Source organism: Eschrichtius robustus, chromosome 20, assembly GCF_028021215.1.
Source record: "Eschrichtius robustus isolate mEscRob2 chromosome 20, mEscRob2.pri, whole genome shotgun sequence".
Classification (NCBI taxonomy): Eukaryota; Metazoa; Chordata; class Mammalia; order Artiodactyla; family Eschrichtiidae; genus Eschrichtius; species Eschrichtius robustus.
This window is the reverse complement of record NC_090843.1, coordinates 41495804-41515804: the sequence shown is the minus strand read 5'-3', so window position 1 is coordinate 41515804 and position 20001 is coordinate 41495804. Positions and strand designations below refer to the sequence as shown.

The window sequence follows — 20001 nt, the reverse complement described above, 5'->3', positions numbered from 1 at the left end:
ATATGAGGTCTTTCCCATATCACAGATAAATTGTTCAGTGTAGAAATATGAAAAAACTGAGGATGTATCAAAATACTGTAATGTCAGCAAAATAACCATATTTTCCATTTTCACAAAATAAGGCTCAATAAAGACCCCATAAAGAAAGAATATAAGAACATAAAAGTTGTGAGAAGCACTTAAGAACATACTTCCTGTCACAACCAGTCACCTAGATTTCTGGTCTCTTTTACCTCTTAGGGAAAAATCCTGATGTAAACAAAATGCAAGAAAATTCTGTAATAGTCAACCTTATGGTCCATATTTTGAGGAAAATACAGAAATTTATTTATTTATTTATTTATTTATGGCCACACCACATGGCTTGTGGGGTTTTAGTTCCCTGACCAGGGATCGAACTCAGGCCCTTGGCAGTGAGAGCACAGAGCCCTAACTACTGGACCACCAGGGAATTCCCCAGAAAATAATTTATAACCAGAAATAAATGGTAACTAGAGCTCATCAATGAATTTGGTAAAGTTGCAGGATACATAATTAATACACAGAAATCTGTTGCATTTCTATACACTAACAACAAAAGATCAGAAAGAGAAATTAAGGAAACAATCCCATTTACCTCTGCATCAAAAAGAATAAAATACCTAAGAATAAACCTACCTAAGGAGGCAAAAGCAGTACTCTAAAAACTGTAAGACACTAATGAAAGAAATCAAAGATGACACAAACAGATGGAAAGATATACCATGTGCTTAAATTGGGAGAATCAATATTGTCAAAATGACTACACTACCTAAGGTAATCTACAGATTCAATGCAATCCCTATCAAATTACTAATGGCATTTTTCACAGATCTAGAACAAAAAAACTTTTAATTTATATGGAAACACAAAACACCCCAAATATCCAAAGCAATCTTGAAAAAGAAAAACGGAGCTGGAGGAATCAGGCTCCCTAACTTCAGGCTCTACTATAAAGCTACAGTAATCAAAACAGTATGGTACTGGCACAAAAACAGAAACAGATCAATATGAAACAGGATAGAAAGCCCAGAGATAAATCCACATACATATGGTCACCTAATCTATGACAAAGGAGGCAAGAATGTACAATGGAGAAAAGACAGTCTCTTCAGTAAGTGGTGCTGGGAAAACTGGACAGCTACATGAAAAAGAATGAACACCATACACAAAAATAAACTCAAAATGGATTAAAGACCTAAATGTAAGGCCAGACACTATAAAACTCTTAGAGAAAAACATAGGCAGAGCACTCTTTGACATAAATCGCAGCAAGATCTTTTTTGACCCACTTCCTAGAGTAACGAAAATAAGAACAAAAATAAACAAATGGGACCTAATGAAACTTAAAAGCTTTTGCACAGCAAAGTAAACCGTAAACAAGACAAAAAGACAACCCTCAGAATGGGAGAAAATATTTGCAAATGAAGCAACAGACAAGAGATTAATCTCCACAATTTACAAGCAGCTCATGCAGCTCATTATCAAAAAAACAAGCAACCCAATCCAAAAATGGGCAGAAGACCTAAACAGACATTTCTCCAAAGAAGTCATACAGATGGCCAACAAACACATGAAAAGATGCTCAACATAGCTACTTATTAGAGAAATGCAAATCAAAACTACAGTGAGGTATCATCTCACACCAGTCAGAATGGCCATCATCAAAAAATCTACAAACAATAAATGCTGGAGAGGGTGTGGAGAAAAGGGAACACTCCTACACTGTTGGTGGGAATGTAAATTGTTACAGGCACTATGGAGAACAATATGGAGGTTCCTCAAAAAACTAAAAATAGAGCTACCATATGATCCAGCAATTGCACTCCTGGGCATAAATCTGGAGAAAACCAAAATTCGAAAAGATATTTACATGCACCAAATGTTCACTGGAGCAGTATTTACAATAACCAGGACATGGAAGCGACCTAAATGTCCATCAACAGATGAATGGATAAAGATGTGGTACATATATACAATGGAATATTACTCAGCCATAAAAAAGAATCAAATAATGCCATTTGCAGCAACATGAATAGACCTAGAAATTACCATACTGAGTGAAGTAAGCCAGACAGAAAGACAAATATCATATGGTATCACTTATATGTGAAATCTAAAAAATGATACAAACTTATTTACAAAACAGAAACAGACTCACAGACTTAGAAAACAAACTTATGGTTACCAAAGGGGAAAGGTGGGAGGAGAGGGATAAATTAGGAGGTTGGGGAAGAAATAAAGGAAAAAAAGAAATGGTAAAAATTCATCAAATTCCTCAACAACAACAACACAGGAAGCTAATCAATTCAGCAAAAAAATACACCTCTGTTGTTTCACTTTCATCATGCTTGTTAACGTAAGCAAAAATATCAACCAGCGTTTATGTTAAAACAGTACCTGTTCATCAGTGATGGGAGCAACTTCTTTGCTGAATTGGACAGCCATCAAGTGCTTACGGGTAGCTTAATTTTGCCAAATAATGGCATAGGTCAGATATGGATAAATAAGTTTAGCAAAATTCAAATCGATGAAAACCTCATACATTGGTGGTGGGAATGTAAAATGGTTCAGAAACTGTGAAAAACAGTTTTGCAAGGCCTCAAAAAGTTAAACATAGAATTACCATATGATCCAGCAATTTTGCTCCTAGGTATATACCCAAAAGCATTAAAAATTGGTACGAAAACAAATACGTGTATACACAATTCATAGCAGCACAATTCACAAATATCAAGAGATGGAATCAGTCTGAATTTCCATCAACAGAATATTACTCAGCCATAGAAAGGAACGGAGTCTGACACATGCTACAAAGTGGATGAACACTGAACATGTTAATGCTAAGTGGAAAAAAACAGACAATAAAAGTCACATATCATATGATTCCATTCATATGCAATATCGAGAGTAGGTAAAACCATAGAGACAAAAACAGATTGGTGGTTGCCAGGGGCTTTGTAGGGAGGGAGGAATAGGGAGCAACTCCTTAATGGGTAAAAGTTTCCTCTTAAGGTGACAAAAACATTTTGGAATGAGATACAGGTAGTAGTTGTACAACATCGTGAATGTACGAACTGCACTGAATTGCCCACTTTAAAATGCTGAATTTTATTATGTGAATTTAACCTCAATAAAAAATCAAATCAACAAAAGCTTTCTGTAAGACTCAACTGGTTATACAGAATTTACAATAAAGAATACTGTACATTTTATTACTTGCAAATTGTGTGCTATACATCCTTTATATAAGCAACTTTATAATAAACTTATGTATGTATATATGTGCATATATTTTTTTCCTGGAAAGTCAGTCATTAAACATTTACCAGCATACCAATGGAGAGATAGGAAGACTCAGATCATAGATATATTTATTCAGTGGTTCTCAAAGGTCAGAAGGCGGTGGGATGACATATTCAAATTGCTGAAAGGAAAAAACTGACAACCAAGAATTGCATAGCTAGCAAAAGTATTCCTCAAAAATGAAGCAGCAATTAAGAGACTGCCAGATAAATAAAAACAAAGTTCATCACTAGTAGACCTATTATACAAGCATTGCTAAAAAGAGCCCTTCAGGCTGAAATGAAAAGACAGTGGACAGTACAGTAACTCAAATCCACACACAGAAATAAACAGCAGTAAATGTAACCATATAGATAAACCTAAAAAGTCAGCATTAATGTATCTTTAGTTTGTAACACCTTATTTTCTGATACGCTTTAAAAGATAACTGTATAAAATAACTAAAAATCTACGGTAATCGGCACACAACGTATAAAGACATAATGTGTGACAATAACAACATAAAGAGGGTTAAAAGTAGCCATATAGCAGCAAGGTTTTTGTATATTGTTGAAACTAAATAGGTATTAGTTCAAACTATACTGCTATGAATTAAGATGTTAATTGTAATCCCCAGGGCAACTAATAACTAAAAAATGTATAGTAAAAGAAACAAGGGAATCAAAATGGTATACTAGAAAATAACTATCTAATAAAAAAAAAAGGCAGTAATGGAGAAATTGAGAAATAAGGTATAAGACACATAGAAAAAAAAAAAAGCAAAATGGCAGAAGTACCTCCCTATGAGCAAGCATGTTAAACGTAAATGAATTAAACTCTCCAATTAAAAGACAGAGATTGGCAGAATGGATTTAAAAAATGACCCAACTTGTAGGCTTTCTACAAGAAACTCACTTTAAGTCCAAAGATACATGTAAGTTAGGTGTGAAAGGATGGAAAAAGATATTCCCTGCAAACAGTAACCAAAGAGAGCTGGAGTGGCCAGACAAAAGAGACTTTAAGACAAATATTGTTACAAGAGACAAAGAAGGACATTGTATAATAATAAAAGGGTCAGTCCATTAAGAAGATATAACAAGTATAGGGAATTCCCTGGCGGTGCAGTGGTTAGGACTTGGTGCTTTCACTGCCGTGGCCTGGGTTCAATTCCTGGTCAGGGAACTAAGATCCTGAAAGCCAAAAAAAACAAAAAGAAGATATAACAATTATAAATATATAGAGACCTAACAACAGAGCCCTAAAATATATAAAGCAAAAACTGATAAAATTAAAGAAAGAGGACTTCCCTGGTGGCACAGTGGTTAAGAATCCACCTGCCAATGCAGGGGACATGGGTTCGAGCTCTGGTCGGGGAAAATCCCACATGCCTTGGAGCAACTAAGCCTGTGTGCCACATCTACTGAGCCTGCACTCTAGAGCCCGCGAGCCAAAACTACTGAAGCCCGCGTGCCTAGAGCCCGTGCTCCTCAACAAGAGAAGCCACCGCAATGAGAAGCCCACGCACCTCAGTGAAGAGTAGCCCCCGCTTGCTGCAACTAGAGAAAGCCCACGTGCAGCAAAGAAGACCCAACGCAGCCAAAAATTAATTAATTAATAATTTTAAAAAATAAATTTTTTTAAAACATCAAGAGGGGCTTCCCTGGTGGCGCAGTGGTTGAGAGTCTGCCTGCCAATGTGGGGGACACAGGTTCAAGCCCTGGTCTGGGAGGATCCCACATGCCGCGGAGCCACTAAGCCCGTGAGCCACAACTACTGAGCCTGCGCATCTGGAGCCTGCGCTCCGCAATGGGAGAGGCCATGACGGTGACAGGCCCGTGCACCGCGATGAGGAGTGGCCCCCGCTCGCTGCAACTGGAGAAAGCCCTCGCATGGAAACGAAGACCCAACACAGCCAAAAATAAACATAAATAAATAAATTTATAAAAACAACAACAACAACAAAAAAAACATCAAAGAAAGAAACAAGACAGTTCTACAGCAATAATTGGCAATTTCAAACAGCCCATATTCAATGATGGATATAACTGGACAAAAGATAAACAAGGAAAGAAAAGACTTAACAACACTATAAATCAACTAGAATTAGCAGATATATACATACAACACTCCACTCAACAGCAGACTACACATTCTTCTCAAGTGCACATGGAACGTCCTCCTGCATAGACCAGATGTTAGGTCACAAAGTAAGTCTCAAATTTATAAAGATGGAATCACATGAAGTTATCTTCTCTGACCAGAATGGAATAAAATTAGAAACCAACAAAAGGACATTTGAAAAATTCACAAATATGTGGAAATCAAACAACACACTCTTAAATAAACAATGAGTCAAAGAACTCAAAATGGAAATTAGAATGTACTTAAAGATAAATGAATATTAAAAAATAATATACCAAAATTTATGGGATACAGTAAAAGCAGTGCTCAGAGGAAAATGTATAGCTCTAAACAACTATATTAAAAAAAAGAGGGAATTTCCCGGCAGTCCAGCAGTTAGGACTGCACACTCTCATTGCCAAGGGCCTGGATTCAATCCCTGGTTGGGGAACTAAGATTCCACAAGCCACATGGTGCAGCAAATAAATAAATAAATATTTTTAAAAAAATAAAGAAAGATCTCAAACCAATATCCTAAAATTCTACCTTAAAGAACCAGAAAAAGAAGAGCAAACTAATTCCAAATAAAGTAGAAGAAAGTAATGAAAATTAAAGTGGAAATAATCAAAATAGACAAGAGACAAACAATTGGAAAAATCACTGAAATCAAAAGTTGATTCTTTGAGGGACTTCCCTGGTGGTGCAGTGGTTAAGAATCTGCCTGCCAATGCAGGGGAAACGGGTTTGAGCCCTGGTCTGGGAAGATCCCACATGCCACGGAGCAACTGGGCCCATGAGCCACACTACTGAGCCTGCGCGTCTGGAGCCTATGCTCCGCAACAAGAGAGCCGCGATAGTGAGAGGCCCGCACACCGTGATGAAGAATGGCCCCCGCTTGCCGCAACTAAAGAAAGCCCTCGCACAGAAACGAAGACCCAACACAGCCAAAAATAAATAAATAAAATTAAAAAAAAAAAAAAAAAAGAATCCGACTGCCAGTTCAGGGGACACAGGTTCAAGCCCTAGTCTGGGAAGATCCCACATGCTGTGGAGCAACTAAGCCCATGCGCCACAACTACTGAGCCTGCATGCCACAACTACTGAAGCCCACGTGCCTAGAGCCTGTGCTCCGCAGCAAGAGAGGCCATCACAATGAGAAGCCCACGCACCGCAACGAAGAGTAGCCCCTGCTCGCCATAACTAGAGAAAGCCCGCGCGCAGCTATGAAGACCCAACACAGCCAAAAATAAAATAAATTAATTAATTAGTTTTTTAAAAAAGAGTGAGATTTTTAAAAAAAGGAAAAAGAAAAAAAATTGATTCTTTGAAAAGATCAACAAAATTGACAAGCTTTTAACTAAAGTGACTAAGAAAAAGAGAGAAGGTGCAAATCACTCCAGTCAGGAATGAAAGTAGGGACATTACTACCAACCTTATAGAAATAAAAAACAGAGAATATAATGAACATTTGTATGCCAAAAAATTAGATAACCTAGATGAAATGGACAAACTCATTGAAAGACACAAACTACCAAAACTGACTGAAGACACAGAAAATCTGAATAGATTTATAACAAGAGATTGGATCAGTAATCAAAAGCCTTTCAACAAAGAAAAAATCAGGACCAGACGGCTTCACCAGTAAATTCTATAAAATGTTTAAAGAATTTACACCAATTCTTCTCAAAGTATTCTGAAAAGTAGAGAAGGGAACTCTTCCTAACTCATTTTATGAAGCCAATATTACACTGATACGAAAGCCAGACAAAGACATCACCAGTAAAGAAAACCACAGACCAATTACAGATGCAAAAATCCTCAATAAAATACCAGGAAACTGAATCTTGTAGTGTATTAAAAGGATTATATATCATGATCAAGCGGGATTTATCCTAGGAATGCAAAGGTGGTTTAATATGAAAATCAATCAATGAAACACATCAGATTAATAGAATGAGGGGTGAAAAAAGCCACATAATCGTCTCAATTGATTCAGAAAAAGCATTTGACAAAACCCAACACCTTTCATGATAAAAACAATCAACTAATTAGGAATAAAAGAGAGCCTCCTCAACCTGATAAAGATTGAGCCATACCTTTGAGTGTTCTGAAAGGAAGTCTGGAAGCAGATAAACTTGTGCCAGTAGCTCTGTGTAGTCACGACAACGAAAATAATAAATATGGGAAAGAATATTTTCAAGAGTGAAATCCTGCAAAGCTTTTGGGTGCTCTGAAATAAACAACAAAACAATTTTAAAATAGTTTTACCTGTCATTTCACAAGCTATCATTTCATAATTCCTGACCTCTTATTTTCACCTTTTCCACTGTTTCCTTACATACTAGACTATCTAGAAATTGTTTAGACACATACACAACTAGAGTTTTAATGTCTATCTTTTCATATTTCTAGTTATTGGCTTCCATTGAATAGAAGTAACACAATGGAATTTCTTTCTTGTTTTTTTCATAAGACTCCAAATTAAAAGTTAAAAGGAAAAATGTTGAAAAGAAGCATATTTTTCCCTTAAATGCCATAGTATAATTTGATATTTAAGTAGAAACAATGATATAAAATAAAATTCTCTCCTTAGATTTGTTTTTTTATAAATAACCAGATTGGTTCTGGACATATTTCAGAGAAAAACAAGTTAAAAACCATTGCATTTAAAAACGTACTTAAGTTTTAACGCTGAAAGAAAAACCAAGAAATTAAATTTCAGAAAATATTGCCTATTACAAATATACATTTAACCAGTTCATTTTTAACCAAAAAACAACAGCTTAATCACACACCAATCATTAAAAACTATATTGCAGTGCTACATCCACAATATTTACAAGATCTTAAGACTCTATTACAAATTACACCTGTGACATGGATAGCTTGCAGGACTTTCAATAGATATACCAGTCACTGGTTAAAAAGGACACCTAGTACTACAATGAAAATAAAAATATTCAGCTGATTATATTCATTTAAAGGGAATACAAACATCTTAGGAAAAGCATTATGTTTTTTAACATTTCTAGAGAAAAGAATAAGGACTGCACATCCAAAAAATAAAATACAATAAAGCAAAAGAAAACAGTCAAACCAGAAACCATTTAATTTTATGAGTAATTGAAGGACAAGAACTTGAAAACAAATTACCTTAAAAAAAACTTTTTTAATCTAACACTTTATTTCCACACAATAAGCGCAGAAAAACTTCCCAACACTTTTAACAATACAATTAACATAGTCGTGAAGTCAATTACATACTACTCAGAGCCACATAAGGTCAATCAGCCTAATTTTCCAAACATTTCCAGACATGATTTTTCAAGGCCACCCTTGGTTTTTGGAAAAACCAGTATGAAAGTCAATATACACTGAATGCATTGACACAACATTTAATATTTACAGTAAGGTTTCCAATAACATTAGCTAACACCTGGCAGGCCAGAGCATGATGATTTGAAGTCATACATTGAAATACAGGTTTTGTCCCAGAGCTCCTGCAGTAAAAAGTGAGGGCCATAAAAGGGAAAGAAAAGGCCAGCCCAGGTGTGGCATTTCTCAATTTGTAAGAGAAGTATGAGAGTTTAATACTAGTACACGGCCAAGTCGTTAAGCTTCACGTTCCAAATGGTCTCTTGCTTGAGATGGATACAAATGAAAATTACTTTTATTATACAGAAAAAAGAGCGCTTGCTAACTTACCTTCTCCCCTATGTGTTCCTGCTATAAGCTGCAGGTGCTGAATGCAGGCATTCGCAAGGTCTACCACTCTATCAACCATAAAACTCCCCTCTGTATCAATAAAAACTGCTTCACCTTCCACTCCTCCAAAACATTCTGGTATCTGCACATCTACTGCCAACTGCATACTGTCAAGATAAAGAACTGAAATGACCAAATCATTATCATGATCATTTAAGGCAGTGTTTTTCAAACTCCAGATCACAACCCATTAGATACCACTAAATATTTTATAGGTATAAATATACTCTGCAAGGTAACAGAGATGGTTGACTCTCCCCGGCTCCAAACATATGTGAATCAATTGATGAATGGATTAGGGGGAGGGTGTGCCAATAAAACCACAATTAAGGACTCTTTAGTGGTTTTTAGGCTTCTGGGAATGCAACCCTTTCTTATTATACAAAAATCTACTTTCAAACATTTGGCTTTCAAATATATTCTCAGGAATTAATTCTATAACAAAGTAGAAGACTGCTTGTTGACCCCACTGACCACACTATACTGTTGCAAAAGAAACACTTTTTAATATCAAAATAATTGTATCAATTTATCAAGATGGGGTGCTGACGTAAGGCAAGTGTTGATTTGTTTGATGCACACATACATACACACAAAATTAAGACCACATACATGCCTTTTTTGGTCTCCTAACTGTATACCCACAACACAATACTCTGTTACTTACATAAATGTAAGAGGGGAACATTTTATTTTACCATAATTGTGTTTTTCCAACACCTGGTGCACCACAAATCTCTGTTGTTTTGGTTAAGGGTATGCCACCCCCAAGAATATTATCTAGTGCTGAACAGAAGGTAATTATGAAACTCTGAGTATGCTCCTGCTCAAGCAGTTCCAGTGCTGTACACTTCTTGCCTGACTCAGCTGTACCAGCATAACTTGCTTTATTTGTGAGACATTCTCTTCTTATAATTTGCAGAGTTTCTAAGGCTTCCTCTTTAGATATCCCAGCTTCTGCAAATAAGAAACAGAAACAAAAACATCTGATTTTAGAAATTTAAAAGTCATATGTTATTGAGTTGTCTTCATTAATTTTAATTTTTAAATAACAAGAATGATGCCAAGAGTAGAGAAACATAAAAATGTAACATTCGATTAACTATTTAATTTTTCAAGTTAATAAAGGCATTTATCTCTGTTTTCTTAGTCCACATACTTAAAAGATTTATCTATTACCTCAGAAACAGAATTCAAAAACCTAAACCTCTAAAGCATTTCTGAGTACCTACAAGAGTATCTATCTCAGAAGGTAGAAATGAAAATGTCCTTTTTTTTTCCTTTTGGTCCTTTTACTATCTCTTTGGTCTTTTACTATCTCTTTTGGTCTTATGAAGCCATAATAAACTTGCTCTCATAAGGTATACAAATTATTTTTTAGAAAAGAATGAAAATGGCCTCTTTAACTGCCTAAAACAAGATGCAGATTTAAGAAGCGCATGTGCATGTATTATTCATGAAAACATTGGAATGAAAAATTCATGGATCACTGCAAACTATTTAATAAGAAAAATTATTTGATGCACCAATAGCTTAAACAATACACTTATGCTTCCTCAACTATACAATTTCATTCCTGACAACATGGCCTAAGAAGTGAAATGGAAATTACAAAACAAGCTGCTTATGGAAGAAATAATGGAGAGGATATCACTTCTGAGTTTCACATATCAGTGCTTGATTGGGTAAGGATATGAACTATAAATTTGGCGCTAACAAAAGACATTAATGGTGCTAAGGAAATGAAAATTCCATCCAATTTAAGAGCCTTAACTCGTCTGATTACTTAGGTTTGTCATTCCTGACTGCACCACTTACTATGTAGTTACCATGCATGGGCAAGTTACTTCTTTATGCCTCAGACTTTTCTTCTACAAAATGGGAATGAAACAACACACATAAAAATCTTGATAGAACACTAAGCCCATCCAAAATGCTTAATAATTGTTAGCTACTATTATTCATATTCTCTCATTTCTTTTTTGTAAAACCAACCTGTTGAAAGAAAATGAGCCCATCAAACTTTGGGGGATACAGTCTTTGGCATAAGACTTAAGACAAATAGTTAACATTGGGTCTACAACATTTGTTCTTGAGTGGAGAGTTGAAACCTTATTTTCCATCGTTAAGGGCAACGTTATCTATCTTAATAACACAGTTCTGGGCATAGTGTAGTGTAATGTGCACAGTGAGAGTGACTGCAGACAGCTTCATTATTGTGTACCTCAGAAGGAAGTGGTTCCCACCAACATATAATCTACAGTGTTCTGGAATGTGAGTTTTGGGGTTTTTTTCAGTGAATTACATTAAGAGAAGCGATGTCTTCTTTCTACTGCTTTCTCCAGGTTCTGGGGATTCTACTCCCTTTGTCACTCTTAATTTATCTCATCCTATCTCGAACAGTGCATTTCTTAAATTTACGAATCGTGCATTTCTTAAATTTAATCCTTGCCCCTTGGATTTTGTAACAGCGAAAATTAGACAGCCTGTCTGGATTTCAATCCTGCCTCCACAACTTCCTAACCCACTCATAATGAAAAGTTACTTAGCATCCCAAGCATCAGTTCCTTCATCTATATATTGAACATAATAATCCACGTTAAAAGGGTTCTTTTGAGTATAAATGAGATAATTCTCAGAGGCTTCAGCAGGCACTGGTAGAGAAAGCAACCGGTGAATGTTTCCAAGACCACAGTTCTAACCATTCAAACCACACTTAAGTGGAGTCAAGGAGCTGTTTCACGGTGTAAACGCGGCGGTGGGCGGCGCCAGAATCTGGCCGAGAACGGGGATGGAGGCGGCCCCGACAGCGGCCAGAGTGCCTCAGCTTGTAATGGGAGTCCGTTACCTTTGCTGAGCTCGGAGGGTTTCACCTCTAGGAGTTCCTCAGCAGTCTGGAAACCTGCAGCCACCAGCTTCACCCGCACCGCTGGGGATAGGGGCAAACTCACTAAATCCCGCTGCATTTCAAAGCCGAACACCTACGCTCGCAGTTGCGCAGACGCAGAAGCGGCCAAGCCCGCGCACGCGCACCCGCCGCGCCACGTGACGTCAGACGTAAGGCGGAAGGGTGGGGTCCGCGGCGTGACTGCACGCGGCCTTGGGCTTTGGGGTTCTGCGGCTGTGCGGCTGTGCGGCTGTGCGGAAGTCTGGTCACTCTTACATATGTTGCCCCGTTTCCATCGTGATTCTTCCAAATCCCATTTAAAGTTTGCCCATCAAACGTACATCCTGACAATAAAAAGATGGATGGAGACCGCAGGATGCAAAGCCAGGCCCAGTGGGTCTTACCACATTTCCTCACCTCCACCCTGACCTGTTGGGTGGAGGCCCCAGGGTTGTTAGTAGGAATGATCTCCCCGAATGGGAGCTAAGCTACCCACAGACACTGGCATGTTACCGGTTTGGGGTACAGAACAGTCGTATAAAGAATACTTACTCTCCATCCCCGTAATAGGATTCCAGAGTCTTGGGTCTTCTTGCCGGCTGTCCCCCTTGCTAGGCCCCCTCACCTTTCCCGCCCTCGCTCTCGCGAGGGATTGTGGGCCAGCCCCCCAGAGCCGCGGGGCACGCTCGGCGCCGAATCCCCGCTGCCGCCCACATCTTGCCGCAAGTCGAGTCTGGAGCATGACGGGTTGAGACCGTTAGTTCTTCACGGCCTGCCTAGAAGTAGCTGGATAAGTAAGCAAGTATAGTCCCCATAGTGGGCTGGGCATGGGCTCCCCTGGTCCTTGAGAGGGAGGAGTTGGGCTACGCAAGAGCTCCTGTTGTGGTACAGAGTTGGTAAGGGACCACTTCTAAAATAGAGAATTTTGGGGGAATTGAGAGGCGGTTTGGAAGGTGGCTTGTAAAGTCTTTACTTGCCCAGGAGAGTATAATTTATTTAAGGGAGAAACTCATTCCGTTCCTTTAGGCGACGTTTCTTAGCCTTGACTTTTCTTCCTAGCTTAAAGGAACTCCCTAAATATTGCAAATCAGAGCCCTTTAAGTACATAAGCTCTAAGGAAGGAAATGTGCTGACCGCTTTAGCAAATCCTACACATTTCCAAGGCTCACAGCCATGCCACAAGGAACATAAGGACATGGAATCTCAGAGCAGTTTTTTTGAAGCCAAAGTTAAAACCTAGTACCCTTTTTTCTTCCCTGAGCTATCTCCAAATTGTGAGGTAGCTCTTGGAGTGGGGGTGGGGGGAAAATTCTAGAAGTATGTGTCCCCCATTTGATAGGGCAGGAAAAGTCTGGTAGGACTAGTCAAAATGTGGTTTATTTGCTACTCTGTACGTTGCTTATGTTCTAGTATGTTACACATCTGGACATACAGGGAGCATTACATAAATGTTGTCCACTGGGAGAATTCATGCTTATACTTATCAAGTAACCAGGGTCCTAGATGAAGAAAAGATGGTGTTAACATATTCAGGGATAGCTCTTCAGGTCGTTCAGTGAAACGCAATGGAATCGGTCGTGTTAGAATTTTGTTTCATTAGCAGTGGGGAGTTAAACTAGTCGACTCTATCTGTAGTTATACTGTTACGCATCATTAATATCCTGACCCTTGAGTTACTATAATAATTATTGTTTTCACCATCATTCTTAAGATATCTTTAATGCAGTTTGCTCTATAGTCAGGCTTTCAAACTGGGATCCAGTTTTACGAGGTCAGGCGCCAGGAAATAACGCTGTGGGATTTTTACGGAAGGTGCACCTTCCTATACTGTCAGGTTTTCTCAGATATTTATTTAGAGAGGGAAGAATTGAATGAGTTAAGTGGTGAGCCATTTAAAACATTTTCTATTAAACAAGCATTAATATATTGTAGAGTAAAATGCAAGTATAAATTTAAGATAAACATAATAGTTCGAAGAAAGATCCAGTTTAAACTGGATATTTCAGTAGTCTCCCAGATTTTCCTGCGAGTATGTTATTATTTTCCTTTGCAATTTGGGGTTACTTGATTTTGAGAAGTACTGTTATGGGGAAATAAGCATGAGCTTTGGAGTCATACAAATTTGGGTTTGTATCACATCTTGGGAAATAACCAACTGTGAAACTTTCAGCAAGTTACACAGTTTCCTCACCTGCAAATGGAAGATAATAATATTTCTTCCATTAGGGGTTGTAAGAAAGATTAAATGAACAAATATGAATTATTTAGCACAGAAAAGGTACATAATAAATCTTAAGTTTTTTCTCCACTTAAAAATATTATAATATGTATATTCAGTCGAATAAAGCCTTATTGAACACCTAGCTCAGCAGAGTGCCAATGCTATGAGCCTTTAAAAGAAAAACAATGCCTACGGTTGTAAAGTGCCAAAGAAAAGTGCTTTTACGTATTTTATTTTATTTGACTTGATCCTTATAGTAATCCTGTGAACAGTTTACCCAGGTCCCAATTTAAAACTAGCACATTGAAGATTGGATCACTTAAGCAACATTAAATATTTATCCACTAGTTCTGTGCAGGGTGACAGGACCAACAAAAGAATCTATGCCCTCATGGAGCCTTAATCAATCAGGATTATTATTGAGTTGTGTTGCCTTTCTGACTTGTTATCTAGATACAATACCAAGGGTAGGCATGAGCTACCGATATGCTGTCAATATCTATAATTACGTATTCAAATAAGGACACATTTTCATGCTGCGTGGGCTATTTTCTAGAGCTGTGGGAGAGGAATAATGTGAATATTTATGTTATAGCTGAGAAGTTTATTTTCTTTTAGCATAAGAACATAGAACTTTTAAAACTGGTGACCTTGCATGTTCAAGTGAATTTGAGAATAGGAAAGATAAATGAGTGCTGTTTGGACTAAGAAAAAAACTCTGAATCAAGGTTTAGCTTTAGAGATGGTTGTGATAAAGCTTAAGGCCTCAAACGTGTATTTGGAATAGCAATATCAATTTCACAAGGCCTTGTACGTAATGGGAGCTCAAAATATTTGTTGTCCCCAAACTCTTAAACATTGTTCTCACTTGACTTCTGTGATGCCACATCTCTGATTTCATTCCTAGGCATCTGGCTTTTCTGACTCCCTTACAATTTTATCCTCCATAACCAGGGCATGAAATGTTACTGTAAGGCCCCATAGCTGACCTTTCACTGACTATCCAGTTCTGTTGTCTCCTCTCCTTTCTGGTTCTCTCATTCTCTCTCTATCTCTCTGCTCTCTTATTCACATTCACAGTTCAGTGACTATACGCCAATAATTTGTAAATTTATTTTTCTAGCTCTAACCTGTTCTCTGACCTCCAGATGCAAATATCTAATTGCATACAGCACAGTGCTAAATCTCCAACTCAGCCTATCTTAAACCTAACTCGTTATCTTCAGCCCATCCCAAAATCTTTTTGTCCTCTTCGTGCATTCCCTGCCTCTGTGAACTGAATATCCATCCTTCCATCTGCACAAACCAGAAACCTAGGACTCTTCCACACCTCCTTCCCTTTAAGTCTCCATGTTCACTATAACCACAAACCCTATCAATTTTCTCTTTAAAATATCTCGATCATGTCCATGTCTCTTTTTCTAGGCCAAGCTGTCACCATTTCTCTTTTTTTTTTTTTTGAAGATTTTTTTTGATGTGGACCATTTTCAAATTCTTTATTGAATTTGTTACAGTATTGCTTCTGTTTTATGTTTTGGTTTTTTGGCCGCGAGGCATGTGGGATCTTAGTTCCCCGACCAGGGATCAGGGATCAAACCCACACCCCCTGCATTAGAAGGTGAAGTCTTAACCACTAGACCTCCAGGGAAGTCCCCACCATTTCTCTTATAGGTACTGCAAGAGCCTTTTAGCAGGTCTCTCTGCATCTTGTCTTCCCCTCCCCTCTAGTCTGTTCTCCCATGCTGCAGACAGGGTCCTTTCTAGAGTATATTTCATTTCCTGTAACTCCCTATTTTGCTCTTGGGATAAAGACGAAATTTCTTAATAAGACTTACAAAAAGTCTTGCATGTTCTGGCTCCTGTTTACCTCTTTAGTTGCATCCTTTCCCTCTCTCCCCTTTACTCTTTTTTTTTTTTTTTTAAATGTCTATCTATCTATCTATCTATTTATTTATTTATTTATTTTGGCTGCCCCAGGTCTTAGTTGCGGCATGCAGGCTTCTTAGTTGCAGCATGCATGCAGGATCTAGTTCCCCGACCAGGAATTGAACCCGGGCCCCCTGCATTGGGAGCGTGGAATCTCACCCACTGGACCACCAGGGAAGTCCCGTCTCACCTTTACTCTTTACACTCCAGCCACTCTGGTCTTAATTCCATGTGTGTGCCACAACATGCCTCTCTGCTTCACCCAATTAACTACTATTTATCCTTCAAATCTCAGCATTCATTGACCTCTTCTCTGACTCTGAACCTCTACCTCCAACAAGCTCCCTTGAAACTAGGTCAGATCTCCCCTTTAAGGCTCTCATTAACACCAGATGTCTTTGTGTGATCATTTATTTAACATATATCTACCCAACTAGAATGAAAGATTCAGTAGAACAGGGACCATGTGGATTTTACTCATTTTCCTAGAGCCCCTAGCCCAGTGTATGGCTTATAGGAGGTGCTCAGTATATATTTGTTAAAAGAATGGATGATTAGGTGATTGACCTGCTCCTCTCTCCTTATTTTTTTTTTGTTTTGTACTCTTAAATAGGTGGGAAATATATACGTGTAGGAAGTAGAAAAAAAATAAAATACCAAAAATATAAAGAATATAAAACTGATTTATAGACCTTTTCTTTTTTATTTTATTTTGTTATTTAAATTTTTTAAATTGAAGTATAATTGATTTACAATGCTTTAGGTATATAGCAAAGTGATTCAGTTATACATATATATATTTTTTTCAGATTCTTTCCGTTATACACTATTACAAGATATTGAATATACTTCCCTGTGCTATACAATAGGTCCTTGCTGTTTATCTATTTTATTTATAGTAGTGTTTATCTGTTAATCCCAAATTCCTAATTTATCCCCCTGCCCTTTTCCCTTTGGTAACCATAAATTTGTTTTCTATGTCTGTGAGTCTATTTCTGTTTTGTAAATAAGTTCATTTGTATCATTTTTTTTAGATTCCACATATAAGTGATATCATATGATATTTGTCTTTATCTGACTTACTTCACTCAGTATGATAATCCCTAGGTCCATCCATGGAAATGGCATTATTTCATTCCTTTTTATGGCTGAATAATATGCCATTGTGTGTGTGTGTGTGTGTGTGTGTGTGTGTGTGTGTGTGTAGATATATACCAGATCTTCTTTATCCATTCATCTGTCAGTGGACATTTAGGGTGCTTCCATGTTCATAGATCTTTTCTTCAGTTCATGTTACTGAACCAAACTTGGGTCGACTCACCATGCACAGTAAAGCCAATCTACTGGCACTGGGTTGTGGTGAAGGAAAGTACAGCATTTATTGCAAAGCCAAGCAAGGCCTATGGGCAGCTAATGATCAAAAGACCCAAACTCCCCAATGGCTTAAAGACAGGACGAGAGAGAGGGTTGTGGGGTGCTTGATCAGCTCATGGACATTCTTCTGATTGGTTGGTGCTGAGGTAATTGGGAGTCAACATCATCAACATTTTGGTTCCAGCTTGTCTGGGGTCAATGTACTTGTGGTCAGCATGCAGTTAACTTCTTCCACCTGGTGGGGGTTTCAGTATCTGCAAAACAGCCGAAGGATATGGCTCAGAATATTATCTATAGCCCTTGAGGAGGAGCTAAACTTCCTTGACTTTGTTTAATGGCTATTAACTATTATTATTTTGTTTTGCTTGACTGTTTTCTTTTGTTTCTGCATTTTCTCACTTCTCTGATTAAATTCGCTCTTTGGAACTCTTGGAAGGCCTAGGAGGCTAAAGTTTTTCTACAAACAAAAGGCAGGCAGAGGACATGGGGATAGGGGCTCTGTCCTGGGAAGGCCCCATAGGATCCTGCTCAGTTACAATCCCCCCCTTTTCTTTGCTACTCCACAGTCTTGAGGGGAAACAGGTGCAGGACAAGAAAGGGAATAAAGTTCTGGATTGAGAGGTTAATCATAAACTCAGCAGAGGAACTCAGTTTTAAGGGGACTCAGTTTCACTCAGAGATAATAATGTTAACATTTTGGTTTAATCTTCTTACAACTTCATATAATGCATTTATTTGAGTTATGATAGTTGTGATCAAATTGTGAAGAAATGTATATATCTTGTTTTTCACTTAATATTTTGTCAAAAACTTTCTCCATATGATTAAAAACTATTTTAAAATTAAGTTTAATGGCTGGATATTACTTGGTCCTAAGGCCCATTTTTCTAATCAGTAGCCTATAAAGACAGTTGAATTATTTCCATTTTTTTGCTGTGATGAGGTACTGTGTGCTCTGGAGCTCGCTTTTCGAGGATGCCCATCTGTGCCCTTGTGGTAACTCTCAAGCGCGTGCTCTCTCTCTGTCTGTCTCTCTCTCAATACATTTCTGGTAGTAGAATTCCTAGGTCAAAAAGTATGCACATTTTCATTTTGAATCTTTTTTTTTTTTTTTTTTTTTTTGGCTAGGCCACACGGCTTGCAGGATCTTAGGTCCCTGACCAGGGGTTGAACCCTGGGCCACGGCAGTGAAAGCATCAAGTCCTAACCACTGGACTGCCAAGGAATTCCCCATTTTGAATCTCACTGCCAAATGTTTGCACGACTTACAGTCCTACTAACGGTGTATGAGGGCTGGTTTTCCTGCCTCCACCCTAGCACTGGCCTTTAGCAGTCTTTAAATGGTGATTTTTCTTTTTTTTTATTGAGGTATAATTGACTTTAAGTGGTTATTATCTTTTATGACTAAGAGGTTAAAAATCTTTTCATATAGTAATTTTATTAGCCAAGTATATTTTATCATTGTAGCTGTCTCATTATATCATTTGCCCACTTTTAATTTTTAATAATGGCAAGATACACATAACATAAAATTTACCATCTTTGGGAATTCCCTGGCAATTCAGTGGTTAGGACTTGGTGCTTTCACTGCTGTGGCCCCGGGTGCAGTCCGTGGTCAGGGAACTAAGATCCCGCAAGCCACGCAGCATGGCCAAAAAAAAAAAAAAATTTTTTTATCTTAACCATCTTTTAAGTGTAAGGTCCAGTAGTGTTAATTATATTCACAGTGTTGTGCAACTGATATCCACAACTTTTTTATCTTGCAAATCTGAAACTCTATCCATTGAACAACAACTCACCATTTCCCCTTCCCTTATATAAGTGGAATCATATAGTATTTGTATTTTTGTGACTGATTTATTTCATTTAGCGTAATGTCTTCAAGGTTCATTCATGTTATAGCATGTATCAGAATTTCCTTCCTTTTTAAGGTTGAATAATACTCCATTGTATGTATATACTACATTTTGTTTATCCATTCATCCATGGGTAGACACTTGAGTTGCTCCTACCTCTTGGCTATTGTGAGTAATGCTGCTATGAACGCTGGTGTATGTCCTTTCCCACTTTTTAACTAGGCTACTTTTTTTTTTTTTTTTTTTTGCTACGCTGGGTTTTTGTTGCTGCGCAGGCTTTCTCTAGTTGCAGTGAGCAGGGACTACTCTTCGTTGTGGTGCCTGGGCTTTTTATTGCAGTGGCTTCTCTTGTTGCGGAGCGGGAGCTTAGTAGTTGGAGTTTGCGGGCTCTAGAGCGCAGGCTCAGTAGTTGTGACGCACGGGCTTAGTTGCCCCACAGCATGAGGGATCTTCCCAGACCAGGGATCAAACTCGTGTCCCCTGCATTGGCAGGCAGATTCTTAACCACTGGACCACCAGGGAAGTCTCTAACTAGGCTACTTTTAATT

General features: G+C 38.0%; 1 protein-coding gene across 2 annotated transcripts in view; it reads right to left on the bottom strand.

Moving 5' to 3' along the window:
- Positions 1-12203, bottom strand: part of RAD51C (RAD51 paralog C) — a 34361-nt gene extending 22158 nt beyond the window's left edge. The window contains exons 1-4 of one of the 2 annotated variants that reach the window (XM_068531279.1): positions 12038-12203; positions 9888-10146; positions 9130-9296; positions 7521-7654 (exon numbers count right to left, since the gene is read on the bottom strand). In XM_068531279.1, coding sequence (XP_068387380.1) covers positions 7521-7654; positions 9130-9296; positions 9888-10146; positions 12038-12155 — 678 coding nt within the window. In that variant the 5' untranslated portion in view covers positions 12156-12203. The remainder of the gene's footprint in view (positions 1-7520; positions 7655-9129; positions 9297-9887; positions 10147-12037) is intronic. The other variant, XM_068531280.1, reaches the window with a different exon arrangement.
- Positions 12204-20001: the final 7798 nt, after the last annotated feature.